General features: G+C 42.9%; 1 protein-coding gene and 1 long non-coding RNA gene across 3 annotated transcripts in view; one reads left to right on the top strand and one right to left on the bottom strand.

Annotated features, from left to right (window-relative positions):
• pum1 (pumilio RNA-binding family member 1) overlaps window positions 1–12,968 on the top strand; it is a 32,246-nt gene that overhangs the window by 5,813 nt on the left and 13,465 nt on the right. Inside the window, exons 2-13 of one of the 2 annotated variants that reach the window (XM_050034206.1) lie at window positions 43–215; window positions 2,721–2,843; window positions 3,183–3,251; window positions 4,392–4,494; window positions 6,948–7,141; window positions 7,480–7,652; window positions 7,753–8,017; window positions 8,123–8,216; window positions 9,793–9,891; window positions 10,046–10,188; window positions 10,635–10,773; window positions 10,959–11,093. In XM_050034206.1, the coding sequence (XP_049890163.1) occupies window positions 54–215; window positions 2,721–2,843; window positions 3,183–3,251; window positions 4,392–4,494; window positions 6,948–7,141; window positions 7,480–7,652; window positions 7,753–8,017; window positions 8,123–8,216; window positions 9,793–9,891; window positions 10,046–10,188; window positions 10,635–10,773; window positions 10,959–11,093 (1,699 nt within the window). In that variant the 5' untranslated portion in view covers window positions 43–53. Of the gene's footprint in view, window positions 1–42; window positions 216–2,720; window positions 2,844–3,182; window positions 3,252–4,388; window positions 4,495–6,947; window positions 7,142–7,479; window positions 7,653–7,752; window positions 8,018–8,122; window positions 8,217–9,792; window positions 9,892–10,045; window positions 10,189–10,634; window positions 10,774–10,958; window positions 11,094–12,968 lie in introns of both variants that reach the window. The other variant, XM_050034205.1, reaches the window with a different exon arrangement.
• LOC126383634 (uncharacterized) lies at window positions 9,814–12,955 on the bottom strand. The gene is made up of 3 exons (XR_007569179.1): window positions 11,664–12,955; window positions 10,925–11,139; window positions 9,814–9,935 (listed from the first exon to the last, which is right to left on the bottom strand). It is a non-coding gene; the product is annotated as an uncharacterized LOC126383634 (long non-coding RNA).

Here is a 12,968-nt window from a genome sequence, read left to right as displayed (position 1 = left end):
TGCCATTGTTTGCATGTGACAGATGTTTCTCTCTTTGTACAGGCTGTGGTGGAATGAGCAGTGTGTGTGTGTTGAAGAGGAAAGCAGTGCTCTGGCAGGATTCATTCAGCCCCCACCATAGAACTACATCTCCCAGCATGCCCGTGGTGCTGAGCAGCGGAGGACATGCCCCTCCAACTGGGCAGACCCCTCAGGCCACACCCCCCAGCCAGCAGGTAAAGCCCACCACCATTTCACCTCAGATGTGTGGATGTCCAGTCTGTGCTGTTGGTCTTGTAGTACTAAAGTCCTCTCGATGCCATTTATATTGATTGAGAAATCTGTATTCATTCCTGTAAGCCATCGACAATCCCTACATTTATTAGTTTGCATCACAAAATGTTGTCTCAGCATACTCAGACCAAGCTCCTTTTTATTTTAGCCTAGTGAAAGAAAATATATCAGTACAATGCAAAACAACCAAATAATGATGGTTTTATTGCTGTTGGTTTGAGTTCTGAAAAGGTAAATGACCATTTCTTAACTTTACTAACTATTGGCAACCATACTTGCCATTTTCAGTAGATCACAACAATAGCAGATGACTGCAGACAACTCTGACATGTTGTTGTTTGTTAGCTCAGCTAAACGTGCTAGTAAGGCTATTCTAAGTCACAGAGCGTGCATCATGGGCATGGCAACTGGTAATCATATGGTGGAGCTGGAAGAGCTTCTGCTTGGCAGCATTATTGCTTCAGAGTAAATTAAAACACTGGACAAAGAGCAGTAATTCAGCTGGGATCTGTGTTGACATTGTCCAACTGAATTTGGACAACATTATGTGTCTGGAAGTATATCAAATAGGCTTGAGCTGTTTGATGATGATGGTCATTTTCTATTGACTTAATTGAAAAGGACTGATTGAAAAGAGGTTGTCTGCACACTGATCTCAACATGCAGGTGGTTAAAGTCAGCAGCTAATAGCTAATTGGTTAACAATGGCAACAGTGCTGAAAGAGCTAACGGTGTTAACTTGGATTGGATGTTACATGTCTGCAGCAATATCGTCCTGATTCCAGCACTAACTGCCGTATGAGTGCAGAGCAGCAGCAGTGATTAGCTAACCAGTGGGTATGCACAGGGACTTGCATGCACTAACATGCATACGCAGCTTCTCTGTTGTGTGTAACAAAACACACAACAGAGAAGCTCGTATTCGACATAAGCAGAGGTACGAATGTGCTGAATGTCGTCTAGAGTTCCTCTAATTCTCCTGGCCGGTGGTGACATTGATGCAATGTAGGACTGCAGTTAGCCTTTGATAGTTGCTGCTCGTCAGTCGGGCTAGCTGTTATAAAATATTTCATTGAGATTATCTGTAGTGTGCTCTGAACTGCAGTCCAAAATGGATGAACAATGTCATGTTTCAGCTTCAGTGAATTGTAAGGTTCTAATATAGGATTAGTGTCTCACAATGGTGTGTCTTGATAACAAGGTTAGCATTTTTCATGACTTATCCTGGAAAAAAAACAAACAGTCCAGTCCATCTGATAAGTTGCAATTTAGTCAGATTTAATGACGTCTTGGTAACGTTTTCTACTGAACACTGTGTGTACAGCGCATGACCAAGCCCTGCTGTTTCCAGAACATGTTGACTGATTCTTTGATGACAGTGTGTTGTGGGGAATTTTGTGTTTGCCCTCAGAATGAGTAACAAAGGTATTCAATGTAAGTTTGCCTGTGAAAGGAAATGCTGCCTCCCATTTTGACGTATTTGAGTTGTAGAGGGGAGGAAGTGGCTTAAATACCTCAACCAGTGGTGCTGTTTTGATAATGCGTACGCAATGACATGCATATGACAAGTTTGGACTCAAGTTTGGTCATAAGGTGGAAAATGATTCTTGGATGAATTGTTTGCAGTCACAGGAACTGAATGTCTTTATTTTAATAATGTCCAGTAGATTAATGACTTAAATAGAAGAAGTAGTATCCATTCAGTATTCTCTAAGACACTAAAGAGCAGGCTTTATTTTCAATAGCAGCACAGAGACTGTGGAGTAGGCTCGCTGAAAACATAAGATTATCTGATTTTGTGGTGTTGTTGGTATCTGCTCGATCTGAAGTTTACCTCTGATATTTATACTGTGCAGTGTGCATGTACCTGGCTATGCAGTTAAATTATACTGATGATGATTTGAATGTTTTACATGTATTTGAATGCAGGAATGTTAAAGTTGGTGTGTTAAAGTCAACTCTATACAACATTGGTAAAGACTAGAGCTGCACTAATTAATAGATACATCAATTAATTGTCAACTATTAAATCTTTTACCAACTAAGTTGACAATCAGTTAATCAATTTGAGTTATTTCTAAGAAAATGAAGCCAAAAATTCAGATTCCAGCTCCTCAAATGTGAATTTATTTTTGGTTTCTTTACTTACTAATTTGCTTTTCTTTACCTATGACAGTAAACTGAATATCTTTGGGTTGTGGACAGAACAAGAGAAGAATTTGAGGAAGCTGATCAACAGTTTTCACCATTATCTGGCATTTTATAGTCCAAACAACTAATCGATTAATCAAGAAAATAATCGCCAATGAAATTAATCGTTAGTTGCAGCCCGAGTAAATACTTCAAATCCAGATTATACCTGCATGTCTCCCAGTTGTCTGCTGGTTACTGTTGCCAGTAATTTGAGGATAATGTGCACTGTGTGTCTGTGTGTGCGTGTCTCTAAGGGTGTGGCGGGTGCTGGACGTTCCCAGGATGATGCCATGGTAGACTATTTCTTCCAGCGGCAGCACGGTGAACAGCCAGGCAAACATCGCTGGCCCACTGGAGACAACATCCATGACAGCCAGGTGTGTGGGTGTGTGCGTGTCAGTGTGTGTGTGTTGGTGTTGCACAACATACTTTTGTAGCACTGGTGTTGTTATTGCATAATGTCATTTGTACTACTGTTTTATAGTTTCAGTTTTAAAATTTGAAACATAATAATCAGTGGCCATTTAATGTTAAAAACACAAAGTACACATTTTATTTGATGCCAGTGTGAAGTCTTTCAAAACTTTTATCGTAGTGTTACACTGTAACGTTCTGCAAATCATTTATAAAGACAATCACTCATTAACAATTGTAATTAAAGCTGAGTTTATGTTTATACATTGTATGAGAGACCTAACCAGGCTCTCTGTTCACAGGTGCGATCCATGGACGAGCTGAACCATGACTTTCAAGCTCTGGCTTTGGAGGGACGTGCCATGGGAGAGGTGAGACATTAGGTTTGATGGTCGGGGTTGTGTATGGTGTAGAGGAAGGTAACTTATGTGACCATTTGATTAAACTGTATTTGAAAAGATGAAATGCTATATGTTTAACACTTGTCTTGAAAATGGCTGCCCTGTATTTTCTGACTCTGGCACCTGGCTGAACAAATGCTTGATAAATTGCTGACAGAGAGTCAAACTTGAATAACAGGAAATCCAAGAAAAAAGAAATTGCTCAATGGCTCAGTGAAAGGCCTTTGAGCCAAAAGTAGCGTTGACTTCTGTTGGCATTGTTTTTCCCGAATGAAAAGCGCTGAAAGACGAGAAGATACTAAGCAGGGATGTTTTTTAATTTAAGCTGGTTGGACTGGCTGTTGGCATTTATTAAACACAGTCTACACTGCAGTCTTGTGTTAATGTTGGATTAGTGCCCACAATTAGTTTTGGCTCTTTGAACATAGAACGTTCACTTGTCTCTCATATTGGATGAATATTGTTCAGCTGCTATGGACTGTAATACATCAGTAATGAGATGTCTAAACACGTTAGTAAAATTATCCAGAAATAGATCAGTTTACACACACTTTCAGATTTTGACGACCCATGCAACTGAGAGTTTCCTGTTGCCAGAAGATACTGATCACATTTACAGAAACAAGGTCCTGTTTTAAAGCCAGAAAAGTGCTGCTGACTGTTTCAGATAGCGAAGAGAGATTTGGAGAGAAACACAAATGAGCTGCTTATAAAATCCACACACTTAGAACTAGTTAAAACTATTCAAAATAATTAATAAAAAGCTTTTAATGAGGAGCCCTAATGTTTTGTGGTTGCTCTTTACACTGGCTTCTATTGTGGCAGCGTGTTATGTTGTTTCTGCTTCACTTATTGTTTGTTTGGAGCTGCAGTCAGGGGTCAAAGTACCTCCAGCAGATGTGTGTATTACTGGGAATTGCAACACAGCACTGGCAACTTAACACCAAAATAAAAGACATCCTGTAGGTTATCTTCTTAGTAAGATTTGAAGACCTCTCTGCTCAGATGGCTACTTTTACAAGCTAATCATTTATGTGTAGATTTTTTGCAACCATTTTTACCTCATCTTTTTCACCTGTTTCTCTTCTGTTCTCTGTGTCTATGCAGCAGCTGCTAACTGGCAAAAAGTTCTGGGAGACAGATGACTCTGGGAAGGATGGACCAAAAGGGATCTTTCTGGACCAGTGGAGGGACAGCGCATGGGGTGCCTCAGGTATTTAAACCAATGTGGCTGACGTTACGGTGGCAGACCGTAAATAAAGCCAGGTTGTTTGTGAACAGGGACGTTTTGATTCATGCTCACATCAAGAACCCACCAGAACAACTGCTGTGTGGTGTTGGAGAGCATATATTTAGATTGCTGTCAGAATCAGAGATGATCATGAGATTTGAGATTTCTGGTGTATCATATCAATTGAATCAGTTATTTCTGTAGGCGTGATGATAAAAGAAATAATGCTGCGTTTCAGAGGCAGTCTGGCAACTCATTTTTGTATCAGTTCATCATTGTAGAGAAAGTGATGCATAAGAGAGTGAAATGCTTCTAGTAGTTTAAACCTGGAGTAGGCATTAAAGATACACCCTCCACCTGCAGTTCTCTCCTCTTTGTCCTAAGACCCTCCCACCAGACGACCACAAGCATGTACACACGCTTCGAACGGTAACCCAGTGTTTCCCATATATTGATTAATTAATCTTACTTCATTGTAGAGTTACATGCAGCACAGTCTCTCGGCTCTTCCTTTCCCCGCTCTCTCTGTTAATCAGACCCAAGTGAGACAAGAATTAGCAAGCTAGGCACTCCACCATCCGTCCACTTTGCTCCCTGCTGCTGTGCAGGGAGGAGGGCAGGAAGCAGCTCAGCAGACGGGCCTTTAGTTAGTGTCCGTGGTGGCTCGAGTTAGGCAAGCGTAAACCCCCCAGCACCAGGTGTCACAGCGTGCTGGTGGCAAGAGACAGCACAGATTCTAGCCTGTGTAACAGCAGTAAGGCTGGGTATCGTTTAGATAATAACAACACCATTACCAATACCAGTGACCTAAAAATGATACCAGTAGAGAACATAATTTGATGCCCTTAATGTGAAGGGTGTGGTGTACAGTATGGTCATATTTTTAAACGTTTTGGTCGCATCTTGGTACACTGAAATGCCAACGTTTTCAGATACACCGCGCTCAACTTCACCTCACCGCAAACGTAGAGGTTGTAGCTACTGCTGCAGGAGTGGGAGCTGAGTGGCCACACACACAGTTACAAGGCTAATTATTAGCATCATACGGCTAGTGTTACCTGACAGTTATAAACAGATTCAACAACAGAGTCAAGCCGTGTCTTTGTTTGTTGGTGTTGGATGTTAGCTGCTGCTGCAGTGTTAGTCTGTACTAACCAGGCAGACATTGAACTGACTGTTCTGGGGAGAGGGGTGGCTTCAGGGACAGCAGCAACAGAAAGTTTGCTGATCCAACGGGGATTTGGGACAGTGCGAAATCAGGCACCAGATGCAAACAGGTTATTTCACTCAATACCTTAAACTCATACTCATACCCAGCCCTAAATGGCAGCAACAGTTTGCAAGTTTCCTGATCCAGTGGGGAGTCAGGGTGGTCTGGGCCTCCAAAGCCAGGTACTGTGCTGGCTGGATATGTGTTGCTGCAACCGCTGGCTGGGGGTCTGTGTCCAGAGCTGCTGCCTGCTGTCTTACCGGCGAGGTGGTCTGTAGTGGTGGAGAATGAGGCGGCAGACACACTGTGATTCGAGGCTAAAGCTAACGTTAGCTTCGCAAACATGAACTTGAAGCCACAGCCGTGAGCCTTTAGGTCCACTTGGAAGAACACTAAACTATTAACATTTTCTCTTCATCTCTGAAACACTTTGCTGATGTTGTGTTTTATTTTGTGTATTGTCAAACTCTCTTTATAAATCAGTCTTCCTTTGTTCGGGTGCTTTGCAGTTTTGGTCAGTTTTTTCCAAAGCTAGAAAAGCAACTTTCTGTGCAGGATTCTCCGCCATTAAATCAGCTTTTCTCTCTAAATTGAACTGTGATTGGCCAAAGTCTCCCATCGTGGGTTAGATTTTCTAAACAGAGCCAAGAGGAGATGCAGAAGTCTAGTTTACTCTCAGTTCTCTTGAATTATAATATGCTCAAAGTTTGTTTCCAGATTTTTTGCCCAATGACGCCAAAATACAACTGCCGACTCCAGCTTTAACTTCATGTTGTGTATCAGACTGATGATGTATAGCTTAATATCACATACAGCATCCCATGAAATGAACAGATTGTGACCCAGGCCAAGTGTGTTAAGAAACATGGAAACTTCTTGATAAGTACTTTGTCTCATAACGGGGGGAAAATGTAACAAATCTCAGGAGAGGCAGTTCGGATACCCCCAATGCGGCTGTAGGCGAGAGAGACAATTACAAAGAATGAACAGAAAGTTGTAACAGTTAGAAGAAATTAAAAAACCCAGGGGGTCTATAACCCATCAATGGGATTATAATTAGACTGATACGATTAAATTCCAATAAAAGACATCCAATAAAAATGAAGCTTGTTAATGGTGCTTATGTGTTGGAAGCGATCACTTTCACGGCTGAACAGTTTGTGGAGCAAATGTCCCATTCTCCGGTGCATGAATGTTATTTAACAGTCCCTCTTCCTTGTGTCAGATCACTCGGTGTCTCAGCCAATCATGGTGTCCCGTCGGCCAGGGCAAGGTTTCCATGGCGGTGGTGAAGTCGGGGTGGGCTCGGTGATGTCACCGCGCTCTGAGAGTGGAGGTCTGGGAGTTAGTATGGTGGAATACGTCCTCTCCTCCTCGCCAGCTGACAAACTGGATTCCTGTCTTCGAAAAGGACCCTATGTAAGTCTTATAGTCTAGTCTCTAGTCTTTCTATATAATCAATTTTCTTAATCTTCTGCATCTCTGCTTTTCTAATCTGAGGATCTTGACTTTCCACAAATCTACTTCAGCATCACACCTTTGATAATCTCGACATCCCATCTGTCATTTTTCTCTCACCGTTTGTCCTCCACCAGCCTGTGATTATCAAATGAGGACAGGTCTTTCACCTTGTCCATGTCACTCTGTCCTCCCCACTCTGTGCCTTTTGTGTGTTTGCCATCTGTCACTGTCAGGATCTCAGCACCCTCAGTTTGTCATTGTATCAGATATATTTCTTGTCTCTCTCCATCACGCAGGGGCAGAGGGATGGAGAGGTGGAGGAGGAGAAGAGGGAGAAGCCAAAGGCAACATTTGAAGGAGAGAAACTGAAAGAGTTGACGGAAGTTGAAGCTGATAATATTAACGACGTCATCAACCCCAATGGGCTGCCCGTGCAGAACGGCCTCGACGTCGACGTCAAAGAGTTTGGGTAGGACTCATGGTGACAGACACACAGTCATAACTTGAAATGCTCCCACAAACGACCTGTAGATGTAACCTGAACTCCTCCTCCTTTCTCACCCCTGCAGTCGTCCCCCGGGCAACATGCCGGCCCCTGGTCCCGAGGGTGACCTGCTCGGAGGTCCCGGGGGTGTAGGGGCTGATGGCTTGACAACCCTGGGAGGTGGTGGAGGGCCCAAACCTCCTGAGGACTTCTCTGGCGTGGAACAAGGTGGTGTCACCATGGACCCCATGGAGTCAGTGATGGAGCCGCTTCAGTTCGACTACAACTCCCAGATGCCCATGGACTCAGCACCCACTGTGGGGTTATTTGATTACACCAACCAGCAGCAGGTGAGAGCACCAGGCAGAGAGTAGTGTGTGTGTATATATAAACATTAGTCATCAGCTCTGAGTGAGATTAACATGTGATTCACCTGTCGTCGTGCACGTTTGCAGCTGTTTCAGAGAAACAACGCCCTAGCAGTGCAGCAGTTAACAGCAGCCCAGCAACAGCAGTACGCCTTGGCAGCAGCACAGCAGCCTCACATTGGTAAGAGGGAGCGTGTATGTATGCATGAGCATGTGAGCCTGAGGAGAACTGTATGTCAACATCTCATTTGCTATTTGACGAGTATGTTACATTTCATTTGACACAGTTTGCCACTGTCAGTGTGCCCTGAAGTGACACAGATAAAAGGAGGGGTTTTTTTTGTTTGTTTTTTTTGGCAGCATTTCTGTTGATTTGTTTTATTTCTTAGCGATGGGAACAGGGATAAGTATTAAGATTTATCGATTTATCACTTATCATCAACGTTAGCCACCGCATTATTTTCTGTTATCAATCAGACATTTTAAAGCCATAATACGCGTTCGTTCTTGACATGTGTTATGAATTTCGGCTAGCAATCACTGATTAAGGTTAAATACATTCAATGTGACGTTACTTTGTTGTGTCAGGTCCGTTTGGCGAACTCGTTGCATGCAGTGAATGTTTTCTACTTAGATGTTGTAGCATTGAGGATGTGCTATTGTGGTATGCTAACTCCGTTTTGCAATACACACTGAACTGTTTTCTCTTCATTTTAACTTGTAATGATCCCACACCCTTGACACTTCGTCGTTTTCATTGGGGTGTCTCTCGCTCTTGTCTTGTCCCTAGTCCTCCATAGCGATTCTTACAAATGTCTGGTGGTGATGTGCCTTAATGCTTCTACACTACAAGAAGCTGAACATAAATGATTTTAGAAATTACCAAAAAACTATAGTGCTTTAGCCTTTCAGAAGCTAACAGAAATAGAAACACACATTCATAAAGTGAGCCCACTTTTTTGAATGTTTTGCCCTGTCAGCCACGACTGAAGAAAACAGAATGTGAACACGCAGCACCGCAACGTCAAATGACATCGCCTGACACTGGCAGTTTCGTCATTATTAGGGTACAGCTTTTTTTTTTAGAATTAATTAATGTTAATAGTTTGTCCAGAATCTCATCTGTATTTCATTACTGACCAGTCAGGAACCAGTACCAAGTAGGTAGCAGTGGGATGATGGGAATGTGATGGATCACTGCGTACCACCATACATCTCTAAACACAGCTTTATAAGAGAAGGGAGAGTGCAACCACATGACTTTACACAGGACTCCATGTTATTTAAACCATTTATTTGGGAGTAAAAATGATACATTCACCTAAAATATCAGACCAATTGTAAGACTCAAACTGTCCCATTAGTCTCATAGTCAGATTTTGTTTGTTGATCAGTAGCAGTGACTCAATAACAGTGACTCAGTGGGTGCTTCAGTTGCTCTTTTTTGTTTTTGGGCAAAAGAACACAGAAAAAAAACACATGTTGCAGTCCCATGGTGACTAATTAGTGCTGGGTTAATATTTTGTTGGTTTACTCAAAGGCAAGTAATACTTAACAAGACTCTTTAGAAACAGTTTGGTCATGAGCTAACCAAAAAATCTGGAGAGCATTTTTTGTTTGATTACTATCTGTCGTCTTAATTACAGTCTTGATAGAGTCCTAAAGTGGTTATTATGTGTTGATGCTTCATTCTAGGAGTGAATTCTATGTGTTACGTAAAATGTTTTGGTTCACATTTTCCCTCCGTGTGTTCTCAGGTCTGGCCCCAGCATTTGTGCCCAATCCGTACATCATCAGTGCGGCTCCACCAGGGACAGACCCCTACGCAGCTGGTCTAGCAGCAGCAGCTACACTAGGTGAGACGTGCCTTTGGAAATGGACCCTGAGCTCCATTGAGATGCTGTTGAAAGGATTTAGAAACACTCATGTTAATTAATTTCCCACAGTGTGGACGTGCATAAACACAGTCGTCCTATCTCACCTGTATATTGGGTATTTCTTGGCGTCTAGGCCCGGCAGTGATGCCTCCCCAGTACTACGGTGTGACCCCGTGGGGGGTCTACCCTGCCAACCTTTTCCAGCAGCAGGCTGCTGCAGCCAACAACTCGGCCAATCAGCAGGCAGCAAACCAGGGCCAGCAGAACCAACAGCAGGTCAGTCGGACGCCCGCCAAAAAAACTGGCATGCTGATTGCCACTGGCTCAAGATGTTTGTGTCAGAGCTCTTCTTATGTGCTGGTTGAAATGTGCTTTCAATTTTTCTGCTCCAGGACTTGGATCTTTAAGCAGAAGACTGTGTGCAGGCTGTGTAGAATATAAACGATTCAGCAGGGACTGTTTCATCCAACTGCTGTTTTTTATTTACTCCTCCTACGCTCATGTATGCTTATGCTAATGAAAGGAATGTGCTGTGGCTATTTATTACATGCCACTATTTGTCTCTCTGTGTGTGGGCACATTATTTTAGAAATAAACTACAAGAGAATGTTCACATGATAGAAGGTTATGTCTATGGTGCACCACAGGCAGATTGTGGAGCACTGTGTCTGTATTAATTTGCATATTGATAATGACAATGCAAACACTCCTTTTTTGTAAAGGTGATGCGTGCTGGGGGCAACCAGCGACCTCTGACCCCCAGCCAAGGTCAGCAGGGTCAGCAGAATGACCAGCTGGTTGCGGCAGCAGCAGTCAACTCAGCCCTTGCCTTTGGACAGGGGTTAGCAGCAGGAGTCCCCGGTGAGTATGACACTCTTTTATTACATTTGATATTAAAGCAGAATTTTCAGATACCTTAGTTATAGATTTGTTCAGTCAGTGAGAACTAAAATTACCCATAACCACCCATCACTACATGAAAGAAAGGATGTGCTAAAATCAATTCACTCACTCTGAATACTCCTCTGTTGCTGTCTGTTTCTCAGGCTACCCAGTCCTGGCCCCTGCAGCCTACTACGATCAGACAGGGGCCCTCGTGGTCAACACTGGAGCTAGGAGTGGCCCTGTCCGTCTCATGGCCCCCGCCTCTGTCATCATATCTCCCTCCGCAGCACAAGCAGGTAAGACAGTAATACACGTAAAGCCTCAAAGGTCTGACCTGTCTCACTTCAGCCAGCAGGACAAAGGAGAATGTCATGAACACAAAACAAAAGATTGAACATTGTGGTTTTTAAAAACATGTCCTGAATGTCCCGTTCATCCAGAACGTGCAATTAAGAGATTATGAGACTTACCTTTAAGCTTAGCCTTAGATTTTTACAAGGAGTTCCCATGAGTCAGTGTTGTTTATGTGAGTGTAGACACTAGTATCAAGCAGGACTGAACAACATGGGAACATCATCTAATTAAGATTATACAATACACACAAGCAATAAATCAGTGTATAGCACGACAAACTCAAACATTGAATACACTGAACATTCATATATGAAAATAAATCTGAATATTACTGATCTCTGCTCAGTGACAGTATTGTACAAATTACAGAAACTAAAATGCACACTGATTATGGCTCTACCAGTCGCCTCGTCGTAAACATGTTATTAACTGTTCCTGCTTTAGCTTCCAGACCGTGGTCTGAGCGGCAGCATCTATTCACAGACACACTGAAAGCTACACTGTGTATTTACCTCCAGTTGACAACTTTACTGCTAATTTCTTCTCTGTTGTGATGGCAGACACCTGTGCACTCTTAGCGCATCCTGCGTCACTCTCTCTTAATCACTCAACCACACACACTTGCTTTACACACACACACACAACGCTACTGTTATCACAACGGAATATGTAAACATCTGGATTGCACTTCAACCCGGCTTTGGCTGTTTTCACACTGTAGTGCTGCAAGTATCGATGCTCGCATTGCATTTCACAAGTTGTTTTCTTTATCTGCGCTTATTCACATTTGTCATGTGGAGCGTAGGGCAGCGTGTGTGCATGTGGCTAGATTGTGTCGCATTAAAATTGGAGCTTTTCTTTATTTGAAAATTGTGTTCTGAAAATCATTCAGCCCTTGTATCAAGGGGAATGTGGGTTTACATTACATTAATATTAGAAATGATGCATAGAATTGTTTGTGGTTTAAAAAAAGTCTGCCAAAAATGCATCAACTGTATTTCTCAACCTGGACCCTATTTCCAGTCTTGCTGTCTCTACATGACGAATGGAAACAATTTAACTTGGTCCAGCATTGAGCCAGAGTGCCGCAGCCACCTAACAGGCTGCAGTGTAACCATTTGGGGAAATTATGCACCGTCAGTTTACGTCCACTTCGAGTGCATGTTTTTGCTACTGATAAAAATGATAGTGGCAAATAGGGTTGTGCCGATGGGTGATCCGATCCAGCGCGTGTGTGGCGCATGCTGACAAGATCAAGGCTGAACGAGGCTGAGTGAGAGGAGACAGAGGGAGGCTGCTTACTGAGAGAGCGGAGGGTCGGGGGACGGATGTGAGATCAACGCCTCCGCCCGCTCGACACTAACGCGCATGTCACAGAGCGGTGAACAAACCAAACAACACAATGTCAGGAGAATGACGATGACATCATTCATCGGCGATTTCACTAGATGGCGATAGGACGATAGGATATGGACAAGATCGCCCAACTCTAGTGGCAAAAAACAAGCATTTAAAGTGAACATATATTGAGAGTGCAAACATGCCCCCCGAGTGGTAACATTACAGCCCGTTTAAGCGCTACCGCTCAGTACTGGACCAATTAAAAAAAAATTGTTGTTGTCGTAAGTCACTGAGATACAAAAACATGGGTAAATAGAAAAAAAAAAGCTCTTTAAGAATCTTTGCGGCACTTGCTAAATCTCACACTGAATTAATTTCATTTGACTGTTTATATGACTGTTCACTCAGAGTTGTTGCAACACTTTGTCGTCCAGAAGGCAAACCTGTGAAAGCACTTGTTTGGTTGTGTCTCCCTC

The sequence above is a fragment of the Epinephelus moara genome, chromosome 22 (assembly GCF_006386435.1).
Source record: "Epinephelus moara isolate mb chromosome 22, YSFRI_EMoa_1.0, whole genome shotgun sequence".
Taxonomy (NCBI): domain Eukaryota; kingdom Metazoa; phylum Chordata; class Actinopteri; order Perciformes; family Serranidae; genus Epinephelus; species Epinephelus moara.
This window is presented reverse-complemented; position numbering and strand designations above follow the sequence as displayed.